Genomic DNA, 21,773 nt, shown 5'->3' with positions numbered 1-21,773 from the left:
GAACCAGGGGTCAAAGTGTAAAGATGAGGGGTAAGCCATTTAGGACAGAGATGAGGAGGAATTTCTTCACCCAGAGAGTGGTGAACCTGTGGAATTCTCTACCACAGAAGACAGTTGAGGCCAATTCATTAAATATATTCAAGAAGGAGTTAGATATATTTCTTAAGGCTAAAGGGATCAAGGGGTATGGGGAGAAGGCAGGGACAGGGTACTGAGTTTGGATGATCAGCCATGATCTCATTGAATGGCGGAGCAGGCTCGAGGGGCCGAATGGCCTACTCCTGCTCCTATCTTCTATGTTTCTATGATGGCTTTAGTATTGTAAGTGTTGAACTGTAGAAAATCTCAGCTAATCCAGAACTTGAGGTTGGACAGCTAGTAACAACAAACCTGACACAAGATGTTGTGTCTTCCAATGATAAAACCTATACCGTGACCATTTACTGACATGGAACAACGGATACTGCAGATTTCTAAAACATTACAATTGCAGAGAGAATCTATTTTTAAATAATCTTTAGATTTCCCCAGGTCCCTTGCATTACCAGTCTAACCTGTTACTAAAAGCTGCATGAAAGTGGCCTGGGATATTTGTTTGCTAATTTTTCTCTCATTAACAATACAATTTACTTGTGTACCTCCTTCTGACAACTTAGTTTACATAGGATGACATCGGATATACGGTACAGAAACAGGCCATTTGGCCCAACCAGTCCATGCCGGCGTTTATACTCCACTCGAGTCTCCTCCCGTCTTTCCTCATCTAAATCTATTCCCTTCTCCTTCATATGCTTATCTAGTCTCCCCTTAAATGCATCTATACTATTCACTTCAACCACTCCCTGTGGTAGCGAGTTCCACATTCTCACCACTCTCTGGGTAAAGAAGTTTCTTCTGAATTCCCTATTGGATTTCTTGGTGACTATCTTATATTGATGGCCCCTAGTTTTGCTCTTCCCCACAAGTGGAAACATTCTCTCTGTATCTACTCTATCAAAACCATAATTTTAAAGACTTCTATTAGCTAAGACAAAGAAGTTGCCATGTGAGGAACTGTGGCCATGGACCAATGTCTCGCCACGCCATGGCACATCATGTAAATACATCAACCTGTTATAGAATTATGCCACTTCAAACTAGCTACCCTTCACTACACCTGTGTTATCAGGTAGATTCACAGGTGCATCATGACTACTCAGCAGTTGGTCTCTGAGTACCAAAAATACACAAAAAGTTATCGAGTTGTATAAAACTTACAGAAATCATGAGTTGAAAATCCATTGACTGGTCCTCACAGAGGCCCATTTTCACCACAAAAGATATAATTGTGCAATAAAAGTTTAGAGTAATACTTCACCTGTAGCTCCTCTAATGACCGAGTGGGTACAGGCACAGCCTGATGCAGCGCGAAACTGCGAAGACCAGGAAGATCACAGATTCAGGTCTTAGTCTGTGCTGAGTTAGCAGATTTGTACTGGAATAGCAATTAGGGTGTTGCAACTAAACTGTTCCAGCGAAGAAAAAAATCAGCCATGGCTCCCACTCTTGATCACCTTCCAGTGAAGGTGGATGTGGACATCAGTTGGAATAATTTCCTCAAATCACTTTGTGTAGTGACCTCATAAGCAAATGCTGCAAGATTTCTTCTGGTCAGTATTTCTAGTGAAACAGCAAGCACATTCCTGTTCAATGCATTGCTGACTGGAGACACCAACCAGGGGAAATCTTCCTATATGTGTTTACGATGTTACTGCAAACAGCTACTAGAGCAAAATTATCTTCAAAGGTGAGAGCATAATTGAGCCAGGCTGTGATTCCCTCCAGATCTTTTGGCATTCACTATCAGTCTTGTAAGTGAAGAAAGGCCACTTAGTTGAAGAATAAAGAGCTGCTGGTCCCTGCACAACCATACCCTAACAAGAACTGGCACACTCAGAGGAGTGAAGAAAATTAGAGAACGTATATTAGCTCTAACTTGCACTGAGATGGAGCAATACCCAGTGCTTCTGGAGGCATGTCTTTACTATGGAATGTTGCTGGGTTTCAGTTGGCTCCAGGTTTTATGATATGCCATTGACCGAGAGCTGGATTGCCTTGATTTACTCAGTTCTATAAACAAGATGTATCCACCATTGGGGCCCTCTGTCCCCTCTTCGTAATGCCTACCTGTAACTCACAGAAAACACGGTGAACCAGGATGGCTTGTCTGCCAATAATGAAACATCTGTGGTGACTTTTTCAACAATGCTGATTGAAAGAATCTGGAAATTTAGTTAGAAGCACTTTTGTAATAGCCAATGTTGCCACATTATAGAGGTTCATTAAGATGATCATCCTGAGAAAGAGCAAAATCACAGTTGTGTAGTAGGTGATGGTGTTCTGAAGTTCGCGTCTGTCTGGTATGACATGAATTGGATTGCATCTGATTCATATGGCAGATGTGGAAATTCTAATTACCAGCACTGTCAAGAGAAAAAAGGAACTTTTTTTGGCCATGTAAGTTGCAGAAAGACTATCTCATGAGATTACTGCCATGATTGCCATTGGAAATTTTTTTGAATAGTTTGAAGCATTCATTTAGAAAAGAAAGGACATGTTGTGCGATAGCTTTCCCCAATGCACAAATAACACCCAGTCTGAAGGAAGCTGGTTTAGCAGTTTTTATGAATAAATATTTAAAGGAGTTGGTTTGGCTATATGTCAAGCATTTAAATATTTTTACCAAAGAAAATAGTGAATGAAAATGTTGCTTGTGTTCAGTTGGGTTTTTCAGTCGGCAAGTGGGAATAGATTAAAATGTGAAAAACTTCAGTGTTAAAGGAACAGTAGCCCTTTGTTAATTTACAGTGGTTTGGTTCAATTTCAACCAGTGAAAACAAAAAATTATATAAAAGCCTCTTTTACTCAGTTGGTAGTACTCTTGATTGAACCAGAAAGTTGCGGATTCAAGCCCCACTCAAGGATTTGAGCACATAATCTAGGCTGACACTTCTGTCCAGTACTGAGGGTAGTGCTGTATTGTTGGAGGTGCTATATGTTGGATGAGACATTAAACCAAGGCCCATATATCTGTTCTGGTGGTTCATATGGATGTGAAAGATCTCTGGCATTTACAGGAAACTCTCTGGTATCCAGCACCGATGGGACCGGGATGGTGCCGGTTGATTAAAAATTCCGGATGACGGAGAGGGTTATCTACTGAGGCTATTTTTAACAAACAAAGAGTCAGACTCCTGATATTGAGGTGTTCGGACTTCCGACAGCGCCATGAAGCCGAGTAGTGGCAGTTTGGAGAACTACCCCCACTGACTAACTCAGCCACCGCGGGAGACTCGGACTCGGCAACATTTCCGGTTATTGAGGTGTTTTTGGAATATGAATTTTGCCGATTAATAGAGAATTCCAGATAATTTAGGTGCCATTTAAACGAGAGTTTCCTGTACAACTTATTTGAAGATGAGCAGGGAGTTCCCCCAGTGTCAAGACATTCCTCTCTCAACCAACAATAGATTGGTCGTTCATCCGATATGCTGTTTACTGGGCTTTACTGCGTACAATTTGGCTGCTGTAATTAACTACATAACAACGTGACTGCACTGAAAAAGTAACGTTTGTTGGGTTCTGAAGCAGTTTGGGATGTCCTGAGGATGTGTTAAGGTGTTATAAAGTGTTAGTTGTCTAATTTCTTTGCTCAAAATTCTACATTTTTAAACTTAATTGTAGGAAACAGTTGCAAGCACTTAGTAATACAATGCCAATACTTGGTCCGTTCAGTAGCAGAGTTGGACCAGATGAAAAAATGGGCAAGTGTCCAGTGGACTGTCAGCTTTTCATTTGTAAGCTGCTCAAGGTTGACACCATTCTTTTGGAAAAAGTAGCATTATAATCAATTAAACTAAAATTGGGATTTTATTCCTAAATTTGTGTTCTGCCTCATCAACATTGCTTAAACCAAAATAATTAGAATCCCAATTGTTTATACTAACCTGATTCAAATCAAATCATTTACACCAGACTGAGTCAAATCAAATAATCGACAACAGCCTAATTGGAATCAGATTGTTTACACTAACCTGAATCAAACTCAGAGACTGGAGCTTTTAGCCAACGTGAATGTTTGCCAACCAATGCTCTTTCACATATAAGTAAAAAAAAAATTATAGCACACAAGCAATGGCCTGAATCCTATAGATTGTCATTCTCCAAAGTGCTATCATTCCTTAACTATCCTTTTGTTGTGGCTTGAAATCTAGTTCATAACGCACATACTACCCATTTAGTTTGTGACTGAAGAAACTGCTGCAGATTCTCGACTATAAGTCATCTGTTTTATAAAGACTGTGATATTGTTGGATCCTCCTGTAAACTGAGTTCCCAAACAGATCCATGTTTGTTCACCGGTTAAACCAGCAACAGTCCTTGGCTTGAAATATGCAACAGTGGCTCAAAACCACTGACTCTGTATGAAAGACCAGACCAAATTATTTGATTTGATTCACTTTATAAAAGCCAAGGTGTAATGGTGAATCTATATATAAAACCTTTGGAAGAGCACAGTTGTAGTACTGTGTGCAGTTTTGTGCTCCCCACTATAGGAAGGATGTTGAGGCATAGTGCAGATTCACTAGGATGCTGAATAGTATGTGGAAATACAAATAAAGAAAGACTTGCATTTATATAGCGCCTTCCATGACCACCGGACGCCCCAGAGCGCTTTACAAAGATACTTTTTGAAGTGTAGTCACTGTTTTAACGTAGGAAACGCGGCAGCCAATTTGCGCACAGCAAGCTCCCACAAACAACAATGTGATAATGATCAGATAATCTGTTTTTAGTGATGTTGGTTGAGGGATAAATATTGGCCAGGACACCGGGGAGAACTCCCCTGCTCTTCTTTGAAATAGTGCCATAGGATCTTTTATGTCCACCTGAGAGTGCAGTTTATCGTCTCATCTGATAGATGGCACCACTGACCGTGCAGCACTCCCTCAGTACTGCACTAGAGTGTCAGCCTAGTTTTTTTGTGCTCAAGTCCCTGGAGTGGGACTCAAACCCACAATCTTCTGACTCAGAGGCAAGTCTGAGAAAATACCAAGAAAGACTTGAAAAATTGGGGTTATATTCATTAAAACACAAGAGGTTAAGGGAAAATATTTGATAGGCGGATGGGACAAAGTAGATGGAAATAGACTGTTTTCAGTGATTGAGGAATCTAGAATGAAGGGACATGGGTATAAGATTAAAGAAGATTTAGGACCAAGAGCAGAAGTAACTTTTTACATCAAGGGTTTTGAGACTGTGGATCGCACTACCAGAATTAGTAATTGAAACAGAGACCATGTCAACATTTAAGAATAGATTAGATAAGTGGTTGAAGGAAAAGGAGATGAAAGGATATGGGAACAAGGCAGGTGCATAGGATTAGGACTAGTGCTCGTGTGGAAGATAAACACCAACACAGATTGGTTGGGCCGAACAGCCTATTTCCATGTTCTAATTTCTATGCAGTTCAATGGAAAGTTGCTTTGACTAGTTATCATTTTTAAGGATAGACTTATTTTTAACCCTGACATCAGGCTTTTGCCCAAAGTTTTCTGAAGCTCTGATTTTAAACCCCTTCCCCCGCGCCCAATGAGAACAGGGCGTGCAGGAGATTAAAATCGTCACAGTGTGCAACTCACCGTCTCCTTGCATTAAAAGTCATTAAACATCTTTCAACACTGCAAGGGGTCCCCTGGCGTTACCCACTCACTGCCACAGCCCCCTCCTTCCACATAGTGTGTGCTGCTGCACGTGATGGATTCTTCGGCCCTCCTCTCACTAATTTGGGCCAGCAGGTTTTCTGAAAAGTTAGATGCTCGCCTTTTCCCCTCATTTAGCGCCAGCCATTTCAGTCCCTCTTCCAAGAGCCTACTCAGCACTCCAATTGCATGGACCCCTTTCAATACAGATATTGCCCCCTTGGTCTGCCTGCGTTACCAATTCTCCATGCTCGCCAGCGTATCAGGCCTCCTGCTGATGGGACTCCCGCCCTTGTCCCGCCAGCATTATTTGATTTAGCTGACCATGGGATTTCAGCAGGCATAAGTCCAGTTCCGCCACGCTTACGCTTGTGCATTGGGACCCAGGAATTTCCAAGCCAATGGCCCAGATTTTTCTGTGGCAAGGCATCTAGCGGTGTCTGTCGTTAATTAGACTTGCCCTTGCAGGTTTAGGTTTGCAAATTTTTTTGGCCAAGATTTTGCCGGAGTTCGGAGGCGGGTGAGGTTAACGTCATTTTGATTGATGGCAGGTTCCGATTTGCGAATGGACCCGACACCTAGCGGCGGGAAATGGATTAAAGGCAATTAACTGCCTATTAACAGGTACTTGTGAGCAATTTTCAGGGTCTTTTTCGATTTTTCCAGCTTCTGGGTCGGGTTTTATGAAGTCCGGACAACACGCCAGGTAAGTGTGGCGTGTTGTACGCCTGGTCTGATGTTTGTGAAAAGATGACAGCTGCAGAAGTGGTGTTAAGGATGCCATGTTGCACATGGTGCGTTTCAGAGCAAAGAAAATGTAGGTTACTGCATTTTTAATACATATACAGATTTCTTGAGCTTACAAGTTTTTAAATCCAACTGTATGTCCAGTGCCACCTAATTGGGAGAACCTCTCTCACCAGTGACAGATCGCTTCTGTCATCTCACCTGCAGCTGCCATCTATTCCAGCAACATTGGAGCCAATGAAACAATCAGACCTTGGTCCTCTGAATCCTTCCACAATCATCCCTAACACCAACCTCATCACCAACCTTCTCCACCATCTGCACTGGACACAGGGCATCAGCCCCTGACAAAATTGCTGGCTGGGAGGCCAACGATGGCATCACCATGGCCAGATTTTCTTCACTTGATGCTGTAAACCCTGGCTGCCACATGATGCGCCAGGTTGACACCATCCCACAGCAGCACCGTGAAGCATCCCTTTAATGTCCAAGCCATTCCATGCACACACATCACTATAGCGGGGGGGGGGGGTGGAGATGGGGGGAGTTATGATTGAACAACCTCAGGAACTCAGTAAGACACTTCTCAAGACAGATCTGTCCAATAAAGGGCACTTTTTGAAAAAGAGATTTCACTGTATGACAACACATTACCAGAAAATTCACATGGACATTGGCTAAACCTCTCAAGTGCCCACCCTTGTGTGTTGTTAGTTGGTATGCTTACAGTAGAATGAGGGTGAGTGTGAGGGGTGACTAGTGAGATGGGGAAGTGATAAAGTAGATAGAGAGGGTTGGGTGGAGGTGCAAGGTAAGTTGGTGTCCTGGGGAGGTCTCATCTGCCCTTGGACGGGAAGAGAACCTCCCTGCGTACTGTGACTCCCTCCATAAGCATATGGAAGGAGTCAGTGGAGAGCCTGGGTGCAAGAGTTCACCTTTGTGCAGTGATTGTCAGTATTTTCAGTACCTCAATGCTGTCAAACACCGAAAAATCAACTGTCAAAATAAAATTGTGCATGGTCCCTTTAAGGAAACTGGCAGATGAAGCGTAATCAAATGACGTCATCAGACCCGCTTCCTGTTAATTGGCCGGTAAGCCCACTGGGCGGGCTTAACAAGGCCAATCAAGGGAAAAATCACACCTGCAGAGCGGAGGCAGCTGGGGGCAGGACTGGAACCTGGAAACCAGCCGACCCGCCCCCATCTCGACACCGCTGAGAAAATCGTGGCCTTTGTGTGGCAAGTTGCTGAAAGTGTGAGCTGATAATGTCACAGCGAGGGAAACAGGGCATCTGGGACCTGAGTGAACGGAGCAAGCAAATGTATATCTCTTTAACCAATCACAATAAAGGATTGTGAAATTATCAGCGCAAGGACTGAGAAGGAGGGTAAATTAGAGTGGGTGAATTCAATGTCAAATCAGGTACAGAAAGAGAGATAAAGAGAAGGAAAGAAAGATTGTATTAAGAGAGAAAGGGAAAAAAGAGACAGAAAGGAAAAGAAAAAAAATGAAAATTTAAAATTTTACATTTTCAAAATCTCCAACAACAATTAGTACATGAAGGAATGAGACTCCACAGTTGTAATAGTAAATTTTCAGTGACTGAGATGTTGATTGGCAATAATTAACACTTACCATGTCGTTAAAAGGTTACTTACATTTGAAATGACAAGACTTAATTTCTGGGGCCGAGTTTAGTTCATATCTACCGCGCAAATACAGCAACTTCATGCTATTCAATGCATTTCAATGGTGAGGCAGACAGCGAGATGCCGTTTTTGCATAGCTAACAGCAGAGCGGAGCAATGCAACTCGGACAGCAGCTTTTGGATATTGGCCTTTAACTGCGTATCTGCTCCTCACCTGAAGTTGCTGCACCATTTGCTCTTTAATAACGGCGAGCGCCATTAGCCTCGTCGTTATTTGACAGCAAAATCTGGTCTATTAACTTTAGCTTTGCTCAGTCAAAATACATTGTTTAATAATATTAAACAAAAATGTTAGCTTAAACAAAAATATACAGGCAGGTTGAAAATTCTACTTTTGATCGAGGGATTGGAAAACCCTCTAATCGCCATAAATGAAGAAGAACTAGAACAAGTGGATAACGCTTATGGTATAAACTCTCTATTTATACAGAGGGAGAACTCAGGAAACTGTATGATAACTTAAACACACACACTGTCCTAGCTGATATGTTTGGACATAATTGAACACAAGTGCATGTCTGTGGGAGGCCTTTTACAGAAACCTACACTGTGCAATATTCTCTTACATGAATTTGACTTAAATCAAGTTGTTCACACCAGCTGGAATTGAATGAGATTGTTCACACCAGCCGGGTTCAAATTGAATTGTTTATACCAACTTGATATGAACAATTTGAGCTGTTCAAAATTATCTGTAAAATTGCAGCTGTCTTAAACACTGTTCAAATAATCTGTATATTTTGAATTTCTGGCTTCGGAGCCAGGAATATCTAATAATGCTCCTTTTAATGATCTCTTATGAGATGTCGCTGGCCTTTCAGAAGATGTGAATAGTAGTTGGATTTGTGGAATTGCATAGAAGACATTGTTGGCTTGAAGCACTTAGGTGTTACTAGGATCTGTTCAGAAGTGAAGGACAACAGTTATTTCAGCTGATTGCAAGGAGCTAACTCTGAGCCACAATTAGTTGTTGGAAATTGGCTGGATATCGATTGGGTCATATTCCATTTTTGGCTCATTTTCCAATGGTTCAACATTGGACTGAGAAAGAAATACATGAAACCACCTAAATACCAGAACATCTGTCAGTTTGACTGAAACCATTTGGTACAGCTGAACTATCTGAACTTGCTCCAACAGAGAGTCCCCTGGAGCAGATAGCTAACTAGTGCTGCGTGTGATTGCATGAATTTAACATTGCACAGGAACAGATACACAAAGAAGTGAATACCATTAAAATTCAGGAACAAACTGTGTGAGAACTTACTCCTTTGTAATTTCTAAAACAGATGCAGCTTGTCTATTTTATCTCATATTTCAAAATATAGAATGAAGGAAATATACAGAACTGTAGGATATTTCTTAATTAATAATATCCATCTGCAATGTAAAAATGGTTTATAAAAAATAGGAGGTGTAAAAATGCTTCCTTCAGCTGCAGAGAGTTGTTAATGACTGGGATTGATTTTAATATCTGTCACATTCAGACTAAATGGGGCTAATAGATTGTAAAAATGGACAGAGATAAGCCATGAAAGATGTCTGCCCATTTAATACCCCATGCAAGTTTCTGTTGGAGCTTGGGGCAAGTGGCAGGAGCTCATAACTCCCTCTTCATTTTAATATGATTATGTCATTTCAATGTCAATTGCATTTTGCAGCATTTACGCCAGAAGAAGACCTGTTGCTCCTCACTCCCAGACATGCAAAGCTTTCTAGTTAAATGCAGTTATCTGAAAGATGTGTTTTGATTGTTTTGTCCTTCAAAATAATTCTTTCTTACTTTCCATTCTGTGTGTGAATGGGGTTTGTAGGAGGAACTTGGTGACACCACTTTTGAAAGCTGCCTAGACCTTTGGGTTATGGGAACCTCTCTTTACTTGGCTTACTTGGATGAAAAAGTGAACGAGGAGAAAGGATGCAGGGATGTTGCACAAGGACTCCTCTGAGCCTCTCTTGACCCCCAGTAGGATGATTCATTTATAATGTAAAGCTTTTTCATTACTGAGTAATGAAAGAAAGACTTGCATTTATATAGTGCCTTTCACGACCACCCGATGTCCCACAGCACTTTTTGAAGGGTAGCCACTGTTGTAATGTAGGAAACACGGCAGCAAATTTGCACACAGCAAGCTCCCACAAACAGCAATGTGATAATGACCAGATAATCTGTTTTAGTGATATTGATCGAGGGATAAATATTAGCCCCAGGACACCGGGGATAAATGTTCAAAGGTTACTGAAGAGAACTGATAACTATTATTGTTTTGGAAACTGTTTAATGTACCAGTGAAAGATAAGGGGGGAAGAATTGAGTCGCACCCCCTTTGGGGTGCTAACTTTGCCGGGCCGCTACTTTTAGTGCCCTGAAAAAATTAGTACCTCCGTGGTCGAAATTCATCGGGAGCACCCCAAGAGGGAAGCGGGGTGCTACTGGAAACACCCCGCCTCCCTCTTGGGGCGCTGCGAGGGAATATCGTGGCGCTACGTGCCGCAGCGCCACGTCGCGCCGCGGTACTGCAGGCCTTCCCCCCCCCCTTCTTAAAGGGGCAGGGCCTTGCGCAGCGTGACCCGGGGCCCAGTTTGGCCACTAGGGATCGGAGTGCCGGTAAAAGAGCCCGGCACTCAAGGAGTGCCGGGCTCACGGAGCACAGCCGGCACTCCGCAAGGGGGCTGCTCAGGAGGCCGGGGACGGCAACGGGGGCAGGTGCTGGCAGGCGGCCAGCAACAAAAAGGCCGCCCAGCACCTCGCCTTTAATTAGCGCCGCCCCGGCCGCAGGTAGGCCCCCCTGACCCCGTCGGACATAGTGTCCGGCGGTAAGTCAGGGGGCGCTTCCGAAGATCGCGGCTGGGGCACTAACGGTTACTGCCGCCGCTAACCTCCCGCTGAATTGCGCAGGAGGCGTTGGCGGTGCCGCTCCCGGGCGCTAGTTGCTTTGCGCCCCGTTAGCGCCCTCTTATTTTTCCCCCAAGAACTTTATTGATATTTTAATCTGCCAATCATAAGTTGCTTGTGTGCCCATTTTTCATTCAAATTTATGACCTGTAATGAAATCGCATTTTTAGAAATTGTACAGTCCTGATTTTTAACTGGGGCCTGCGGGGTGAGGGTTAGGCTCACTCCGGCTCACCAGTGTAATGTATATACCTTTAAGGGGAGAACTACTTTTTACAGCTCATGTATACTGTAGTATCGGCAGTGACCACACCTGTATATAGCACTGAGTAGTAATCTGTACAGGCAGTTCCAGTGTGAGCCACGTTTAGTAAACACCTGTTGTACCGTTCTCCTGCAGTCTGTATCTTATTATACACAGACACAACATTGGCGACAAGGCAAGTTCGAACCTACCTGCAACTCTGCATCACCTCCCGGGGATTTGTTCCTGGAGATCAGTGGATTGGAGGTCAAGGCCAGAGACTCGGGCGTTGACCACGGGCAACCGCCCAGTCATCCAGCAGAGACTCGAGAATTGCGGGGAGGCTGTCGAGAGCCAGGCTTGGCTTTCCAGTCGAGGTGGTCCAGCGAAACGGGCTGGCAACAGGTAGTGCGCAGACCCTTCCCGGACAGCGGCGGCCTAGAGCCCGACTGAGTGGCACAGCAAAGGGCCGAGCAGCGTCGACGGGGGAGAGAGAGGGCAGAGCGCACAGGGCGCAGCCGGTGTTCAGGGGCCGAGCAGCGTCGAAGAGAGGGAGAGAGAGATGCGCAGAAACCCGCGAGGCGCCGCCATTGCCACGAGGACTGCCGAGAGCGGCGTTGGCAGCAGCGCAGGACAAGCGCGCAAAACCTACAGGGTGCCGCCATTGCCATGAGAACCGCCGGGAGCAGCGTTGGCAGCAGCGGGGGAGGAAGGAAAGCGCGGGAGATGCCATTTTAAGTCATTGGGAGAAGCCATTTTAAACCACACCCAAAATGCCGACGAGTGGCAGTATCACCGCATTTGACAATGAAGTTGAAGATTGGACTACATATGTCGAACGAATAGAGGTGTACTGCAAGGCAAATGAGGTGTCAGATGACAAGAAAGCGTCGGTATTGTTAAATTTAATGGGTGCAAAGACGTATGGTTTATTACGAAATCTAGTAACCCCAACGAAGCCAATCGAAAAGAGTTTTGAAGACATAGTAATGATACTAGAGGAATATTTAAACCCCACACCGCTGCTGATAGCAGAAAGATTCAAGTTTCACAAACGGAACCAGCATAAGGATGAAAGCAATGCTGATTATTTAACAGAACTGCGCAAACTATCGAAACACTGCCAGTTTGGAGCGGGACTGGCAGATACCTTAAGGGACAAGTTTGTGTGTGGGCTTCAAAGTGAAGGAACCAAGAAACGGCTTTTATCTGAAAAGGACCTTACGCTGGAAAAGGCTTTCAGCATTCCGGTATCATATGAAGCAGCAGCACGGGGCGCCGCAGAGATACAACAGAGACCGCAAGAATATGGCACAAACGAAATGTCATATGGAACAGAGAAGTGCTATCGCTGCGGCAGAACAACACACGACCAGAATGATTGCTGGTTCAAAGACAAAGTGTGCAGACAGTGTGGAAAAGTAGGACACATAGCACGAGTCTGCAGGTCGGGAAAGAAAACCAGCAATAAGAAACCTACCAAAGGAAAGTACAAGAAGGTACATAAGATGACGGAGAATAGTTCAGACGAACAAAAGAGTGATAACGACTCCGAAAGCAGGGAACTGAGTTGTCTGAAACTACATAATGTGATCACAACGGAGGATCACCGAACCATTTGGGTCACTCTCAAGATAGCAGGAGTCCAGGTAAAGATGGAATTGGACACAGGATCAGCCCTAACAGTCATAAACCGACGGGACTACGAGCGGCTATTCTCACACATACCCTTGAGAGACACAAAAATTATTTTGAAGACGTACACGGGGCAAAAAGTCTACCCCAAAGGAAAAATAAGGGTGACGGTTATATATAACGGTAAGGAAACACCAAAACTAGACCTGTATGTATTGCAAGATGGAGGACCACCATTACTGGGACGTGAATGGATCCGGAAAATACAACTGGATTGGCATTCCATACAGGCACTGACTGTGGCTGACAAAAAGGATGACGACGTCACACCTGGGCGACTGTCAAAGATCCTAACTGACGCGAAAGAAGTGTTCCAGCAAGGACTCGGAACACTAAAAGGCATGACAGCGACGATTAAAATTGAAGAAAACGCAAGCCCAAAATTTTTTAAGGCCAGACCGGTACCTTATGCGATCCGCCCAGCCGTCGAAGCAGAGCTGGAGAGTCTGGAACGTTCAGGTGTACTGTCCAAGGTAGACTGGAGCGAGTGGGCTACACCCATCGTCCCTGTGATGAAAAAGTCATTGAGCAGCACGCCTGGGGAACCAAGGAAGGTTCGCATCTGTGGGGACTTTAAGGTAACAGTGAACCCGGTCCTTCACACCGTACAATATCCACTTCCGCGGATTGAAGATATTTTCGCCTCGCTATCTGGAGGGAAACGCTTCACTAAGATTGATCTGGCCCAGGCGTATCTGCAAATGGAGGTAGAAGAAGCATCAAAAAAATACCTCACAATCAACACCCATAAAGGTCTCTACCAATACAACCGGCTGGTATTCGGGGTAGCATCAGCCCCGGCTATTTGGCAGAGGGCAATGGAACAAGTCCTGCAAGGGATCCCAGGGACCCAGTGTTATTTGGACGACATCCTGGTCACGGGCGAAAATGACAGTGATCACCTTGCCAACCTGGAGCAGGTGCTCACTAGATTGCAGGAATATGGGCTCCGAGCTAACCGCCCCAAATGCGAGTTTTTTAGAAAACAGATCTCGTATTGTGGCCACGTTATCGATAAAGAGGGGTTACATAAGTCCCCAGAGAAGATTGAGGCAGTAGTCAAGGCTCCAGCACCGGAAAATGTGTCACAACTGAGGTCGTTCCTCGGGCTGGTAAACTACTACCATAAGTTCTTGCCAAATTTGTCTACAATACTACACCCACTGAACACCCTACTGCAAACTGGGGTGCCATGGAAGTGGAGTGACGAATGTAGACGAGATTTCCAGAAGAGCAAAACACTAATCACATTGAAAGAGGTATTGGCCCATTACAACCCAGCATTACCAATTCGGTTGGCATGTGATGCGTCACCCTACGGCATTGGAGCGGTGCTGTCGCACAAATTCTCGGACGGCTCAGAGAGGCCAATAGCCTTTGCGTCACGATCACTAACCTCAGCCGAGCGTAACTACGCCCAGATTGACAGGGAGGCCCTCAGCCTAGTGTGGGGAGTGAAAAAGTTCAATCACTATCTGCACGGGCAGAAATTCACCTTGCTGACTGATCACCAGCCTCTTGTCTCCATTTTTAATCCGAAGAAGGGCGTTCCGGTGATGACTGTGCAATGACTACAAAGATGGTCACTTTTTCTAGGGGCGCACCACTATGAGATTGAATATAAGGGCACAAAACAACATGGAAATGCTGATGGGCTATCACGCCTGCCACTGCCTACTGCGGAGGAAGCACCAGCAGTGGATCCTGTCGAAATATTCCCTTCGACTATAGTTGAATACCTACCGGTAACTAACGCTTGTATCGAAAAGGAAACCCAAAATGACCCGACACTGTCTCGGGTATATGATTTGACGGTGAAGGGATGGCCAGCACATGGCGACTCACTGTTGCCAGCATTTTCGACAAGGAGAGAACAGCTGTCAGTGTGCCGGGGGACCTTGATGTGTGGATCCCGAGTGGTAATTCCACCCAAGTTAAGGGATAGAGTGCTCAATGAGCTTCATGAGGGTGATCTGGGAGGGGTAAAAATGAAAAGTCTAGCCAGGGATTATGTGTGGTGGCCGGGAATCGATAAACAAATCGAGGACCTGACCAAGAGCTGCTCAGGATGCCAGAAAGTCCAAAATGCACCACCACAGGCCCCTCTACACCCATGGGAGTGGCCCTCATCTCCATGGCAACGGGTGCATATTGATTTTGCTGGTCCATTCATGGACTCAATGTTTTTAATAGCCGTGGATACGCACTCGAAATGGCCTGAGGTCATCAAAATGTCCTCCACCACCACGGAGAAAACTATTGCAGTCCTACGGACCATTTTTGCCAGGAATGGCTTGCCAGAACAGATTTGCTCCGACAACGGACCACAGTTTGTGTCCGAAGAGTTCCGGAGGTTCTTGAAAAAGAATGGGGTAAGGCATTACACATCCGCCCCGTATCATCCAGCCACAAATGGATTGGCTGAGAGATTCGTACAAACCTTTTAAGAAGGCAATAAAGGCTATGTGCAATGACAACATTCCGCTGCAGCATAAGGTGGACAATTTCCTGTTCGCCTACCGGAATGCGACACATGCAGTCACCAACCAGGCCCCAGCCATGATGTTCTTTAACCGAAGGTTAAGATCTCGCCTGGATTTGCTCAGACCAAACGTATGAAGAGATGTTGAGAGTAAGCAATTCCAGCACATCCATGAGAAGCCAACAAGGAGCTTCAATGTAGGGCAACCAGTCTTGGCCCGCGACTACCGAACAGAAAAATGGCAGCCAGGAAAGATATGCACACGGCAGGGGCCACTAATGTACACAGTGGACGTTGGGGAGAGCATCGTGAGACGCCATGCTGACCAGATCCTAGAGTCACAGGAACAAGTCAACCCCATGCCTCGCCCATACGTACCTGGTGATGAACCCGACGTACAGGTCGCATCTACCCCAGAAACAGTAGCATCGGAAGCTGATGAACCAACCGACGACAGGGGGCCAGAATCGCCTCCGCACCAAGAGCAAGACACTCGGGAAAGGCGCTATCCAGAAAGGATCAGGAGGCCTCCCCAAAGACTGAATATATAAATAGACTATTTTCAACTAATGTTGCATGTTAAAAGTGTTAATTGTAATTAGTTTGATATTTAATTGTTAAATGAGTGTTATGGTACTGTTAATCTAAAAGGGGAGGAATTGTAATGTGTATATACCTTTAAGGGGGGAACTACTTTTTACAGCTCATGTATACTGTAGTACCGGCAGTGACCACACCTGTATATAGCACTGAGTAGTAATCTGTACAGGCAGTTCGAGTGTGAGCCACGTTTAGTAAACACCTGTTGTACCGTTTCTCCTGCAGTCTGTGTCTTATTATACCCGGACACAACAACCAGGCCATTTTAAATCATTTAAATGTACCAGGCCTGACACCCACCCGAACCTGACATCAATGGAATCAGGGCAGAGGGCGGGATTTAGGTGAGCGCAGCAGAAGGTTGCGGCCCGGGATCCACGGAAACAGTCTCCCGCAGTCAGGTAAGTGGCTGCAGGGGACGGAGTAGGCGATCGTGGTCGGGGGAGGGAAAACCATAGCCGTAGGCTTCCTGGCGGGGCCTTCCTGCCCCACAAGGAAATGTTTAAAAAAGTCAATTTAACTTTCCCTTTGGGCCTGCTACTCCTTCGCGCCAGGCGGCCCTTGCAAGGCCGGCACCGGCCACTGAGCGTGGCTGGCAGCAGTTAAAATATATTCGGGGTCTGAATGACGTTATCAGATCCCGACTTTTAAATTTTACTGAGGCCCTCGGCCTGCCTGGTACAAGTGCCTCGCCGGTTGGCCAGAACGCACCTGCTAAAATGGCACGTGGCCTGAGGATAGCAAGAATCGGGTGAGTAGGTCGCTGCAGCATATTAACCCCACCACGTCGGTTGCAGGGGGTTAAAATGGGGGCTTACGTTGCTAAACGTTTTTATTAAGGCCTCAGGTCCCGATTTTAACTCCAGGGTGGATTCCCCGCTCAGGCCGGAGTTAAAATTACAGTCGGGTCTCAACGATGTCATCGGGCCGCAGCATGTGTATGTAAGGAAGGACCCTGTTGGCTCCAGGCGCGCGTCCTTGCTGCCTGCAGGTTAAAATTGCAGATGTTGCGATCATGGCGGCTTTCGGACAGATAAGAGCCGGGGCGATTTTAACTGCCCACCCGCCAGGTTTCTGCCGAGCGAGTAGGGTTAAATTCGCCCCCTTAATTGTTTCTGCAGTTTCAATAGTGAGTTGTAAATTTCAGTGAAAAATGGGAACTTCTCATCTTTTTCTTGAACAGAGGAAAAAAATGACTCCAAGAGCAAAATGTTCTCTCGCTGGAATACCAGCACCTTCAGAAGATATTCCACTGTCATTATATGGTTCTTCGGAGCCAAATGTTACACATCTTGAAATGAAATGAATCTCAAGTTTGACTTAAAGGTTGCTTAAACTTGTCCATGACAAACTTCATGTCTGCCCTCTCCAGCTGCACTTTAGAACTGTGGATTTGATTAGCTTAGCAGTAGCATCTGAAACATTGTGGATTGTTTGGTTGGGGTTCCCGAAACAATTTTTTATGTTCTAAGGTAGAGTCACAATGAAAAGAATGTGTCTTTGCTTAAGTTGATTTAATGAGGAATGGTTGGTTATGAAACATTCGTTGAACAGTGCTGAATATATACAGTGGAATGCACACTATCAATCACTACAGTGAAAACACTCACCAGTACACAAACATCTTACTCTTAATACTCAGCAGTCACCACACTGAAAAATACTTGAGGTTTATACAGTAACAAAAATGAACCAACTGAAAATATGCCATGTTATATTGCTTCCCTTTTTCAGTTGTTTCAATCACACAAACTCTGCTTTGGCAAAATATGCTTACTATTAGAATTCTGAATTTTGTTTTAGCTGATATGCAGCAAGCTGTTCATACTGAGAATCATACCATCTGATTGCTGTTTTTCTTTCTGTTTTTATTCCATAGGGACGCCAAGGACCGCATGGAAATCCAGGCCGCCCTGGTCCCCCTGGTGTGAAGGTCGGTACTTTATTAAATCAAATTGTGTTTAATGCTCAGCTGTGCATTGCGATCATGCACCTGAAATAGCAAATGTATTGCTTACCCTAAATATTTCCAACTTTTTCCCATTTTTATAAACTGCATCTGGACATCTAGTACTTCTATTAGAAATCAAACGATTGTAAAGATTTGCAATTAGCATTATTATCATTCTGTATTGTTCCATTTCTGGGCCCCAGATTTACTCAACTTTTCAATGGACTGCTGCCGTAACTCCAGTGGGAACCCAATGGAAAAACGCAGGACCCAGTCTAACCAGGTCCAGACTGACTCAATTGCTGGTTGGCCTTGTAAGGGCTAGAAACTCTGCCCCCCCCCCCACCCCTTACACTGCCAAGGAGGCCAAGAGGGCAGAGCCCGGGGCAGGGACCCCCTAGAGCAGGGTTCCTGCCTCTCTGGGTCAGAAGGGACCTGGCGTATTAGTAGCATCCACTACGCTGAGGTGCACTGGCCTCCAAAAGATGCAAGTGGGTCCCACTGGATTGGGGGTGCAGATCTGGACCCCCAAAGAACAAGTTTTTAAAAAATAATTTGGATCCTCCCGCACAGGGGTCAATGGGGGCTGGAGGGGGTCACAATGGGGACGAGGGGATGGGCATTCCCACCTCCCCCCATGGTCAACCAGCCCCATGTAATTAAGATGCTCTCCCATTGACCCCATAAATTCCAGCGGGGTCAGTGCTGGAGGACAGCAGCTGGCACGATCCAGACGTAACCTGGTGTTTCTAACTGCCCATATCTACTGTCCCCTGGAAATCACCAATCTAATTATTTCTCTTTCATTTTCAACTGATGCAGCTTGAAAAAATAGTTGGGGCTTTCCTTTCGATATGGGAAAAATTCTATAAAGCACATAGGGGGAAAAATTAGTGTTCGCCAGCAAAGTTGCCGGCAGTTTAACGGCAGCTGGAAATGGTCACAACGCTAAAATTGGTCTGGGGGGGCATGGAGGTAGGTGGTGCAGCACTGACCTTCCATGCATCACCGTCCTGGTGGCGTTGTTCCTGTCCAGGTCCGGCATTGCAGCTTCCCACAGCCTCTGTGAGCAAAGCTGTGGAGCCCGCAGGGAATTGTGGAAAATGAAGAGGTCTGTGAATTAAAGGGGCCATGCACACTGAAGCAATACAAAATAAAATGCAGTGAATCAATGCATTTTTCAGCCCTTTCTGCTTTTTAAGAAATATTCAATATTTAATAGAAGTTCCAAATGTGAATATTCAGCTGTTAAAGCTGAATTACCTTCCTAACCTCAGCAAATGGGAAAACTGCCAAAGCACTAACATCAATTGGCTCAGCAAGCCAGGGAAGGGGCACCGAGGGTCTCACATGCAGCACTCCAGCTTTGTGCAGGGGGTCAACACTGTAAGAGCGACCCTCTACCCACAGGGGCCAGGAGGCCCTCCAGAAAGAATGATGTGGGAGTACATCACTAAGACCGCCACTGCCAGCAGTGTCGCCCCCACCACCTGGCTCCAGTGCCCAAAGAAGCTTCATGACTTCAGACCACTGGTCAAGGTCAGTGAATGCATCTTCAAAAGCCGTCTCCTACCAACTGCACCATTAGCTTCACACACAACCCCAAATCACTCACTTACCAACAATCTGCACCAATGGCAAGGCACTTCTCCCATTCCTAGCCTCACCTCACCCCCTTGGAGGAGACGGTGCAGGCCAATCTTGGCAGGGGCATGGTTGAGACCTTGGCCAGTGGAAGGGGTTGAAAGGATATAAGATGTGGGTATCCTCGCACGTTATCCTCCTTTTGGCATGCACCTCTTGCTTTGTCACCCTCCCATAAGCACAACTCCACCCTTGTGCCTTCCTCATTTCACACACCCAAGAAATGCAGCCTGCCCAGCCAGTGGGTCAACAAGAAGAGGCAGCCTGCCCAGCCAGTGGGACCGCAGGCAGATGATTGCATCCCAGATATCTCGGCCACAAAGGGGCTGTCTGGGATGCATCCTTCCATCTGATTCCTCCTCTTCGGCTTCCTCCTCTTCTGCGTCTTCCTCTTCCCTCTGCAAGCAGATGCTGTAAATGTGAAATGACAGCTTAAAATGCTGGAAATACTCAGTTGGTCAGGCAGCACGTCGACCTGAGACGTGTTTTTCTCTCCACGGATGTTGCGTGACCTGCTGAGTATTCGCAGCTGTCTTCTCAAAGGCCTTCATTTACCATCCAAGCCCTTGCAAACATCCAGTAGCACTCCCTACACACTTAAAAAACTTTTTACATCTATTGCAGCAAGCCACCATTTCAATAAAATTTAAAAAAAACAGTCCAAACCCTTAAATTCAAACTTAACAGAATGATGTGTGTGTCCCTTTAAGAGCTGCAGACATTGCCACTGTCAGCCTGCTTGTACGCCTGGTTAACCTGGCGTGCTTAGGACCCAGTGCTGAATTCAGCGCTAGGGTTGAAGTTTGAGCTGGTGACGTTAAGTTACCGATTGACATCACCACGCCGCCATTTTTTCTTTCAGGGTGTTGCCAGTTACTGGCAGCACAAAGGGGGAGAGGAATATGGCAGCTGCCACGGGACCCGCTACCTGCTAGCAAAAGAGTGGCGGCCACCATTTTATCACCATTTCATGGCGCACACCAGATGAATTTCTAGCCCCTAGTCTTTATAACACTGGAAGATGTATAATGGAGAACAGTGAAATAATGGGGGGGGGTGGGGGGGGCAGTTTCCTACTACAATCCATTGGATCAAGAATAGTGGTAACGAGTGAACGGTTTTCCGACATGCAATGATTGGAGGCAAGGTTCATTGCCAACATCTGCTTGGAAAATCTAGGCTTCTGTGTTTATTTCAAAATTCAAGGAGATTTGAAATTGTGTGACTGTTCTAAAGTGTGGAATGCATTATGAAGGTGGAATGAACGGGCCCTTGCACTCGCCTCCATTATACATTCTGTTTCACAATACCTGTGAGGATATAACTAAAGGTAAACAACATTTTATGGGGTAGATTTTGACTTTGTGCAACAGTGTAAAATGGGTTCAGTAGATTTCAATGGAGATAAAAATCGGGAGCGATGTGAAATGGGCTGCGATTCGCTGCTGTCTGTTTTTCACTATCGTACAAAGTCAAAATCTACTCCTTTAAATTTTTTATTTAATTTCAACTCTCAATGCAACACAGATAAATTTGCTCATTCCTGATTTGCCATTTTCTTTTGTACTTCAAAAACTGACGTAACAACTTAAAATCCAGTCATCCCAAGAATTCAGTCAATTCTTAAAGCTATTTATCAAACTATGAATAAACATATACCATGGATAAGTGTGTGACAATTTTCCAGGTGCTCATCATTAGGGCTATTTCGGTTTTTATTTTATATACCAGAAATCCCATGGCATTGGTTGCAATGATAAGAAGATGCACTACTTTATAATAATAGGGATTAGTGTCAGCCGTGGCTCAGTGGGTAGCACTCTCACCTCTGAGTCAGAAGGTTGTGGGTTCAAGTCCCACTCCAAGGGACTTGAGCACAAAAATCTGGGCTGACATTCCAGTGCAGTGCTGAGGGAGCGCTGCACTGTCGGAGGTGTCACCTTTCGGATGAGACGTTAAACCGAGGCACCATCTGCTCTCTCAGGTGGATGTAAAAGATCCCATGGCACTATTTCGAAGAAGAGCAGGGGAGTTATCCCTGGTGTCTTGGGGCCAATATTTAT

General features: G+C 45.3%; 1 protein-coding gene across 1 annotated transcript in view; it reads left to right on the top strand.

Moving 5' to 3' along the window:
- LOC147101631 (uncharacterized) overlaps positions 1 to 21,773 on the top strand; it is a 688,387-nt gene that overhangs the window by 146,061 nt on the left and 520,553 nt on the right. The window contains 1 exon segment of the mRNA XM_085965351.1: positions 17,995 to 18,048. Within this exon segment, the coding sequence (XP_085821477.1) occupies positions 17,995 to 18,048 (54 nt within the window).

This window comes from Somniosus microcephalus, chromosome 23, assembly GCF_052327205.1.
Source record: "Somniosus microcephalus isolate GS21.2 chromosome 23, FLI_Smic_1.0, whole genome shotgun sequence".
Lineage (NCBI taxonomy): Eukaryota > Metazoa > Chordata > Chondrichthyes > Squaliformes > Somniosidae > Somniosus > Somniosus microcephalus.
This window is presented reverse-complemented; position numbering and strand designations above follow the sequence as displayed.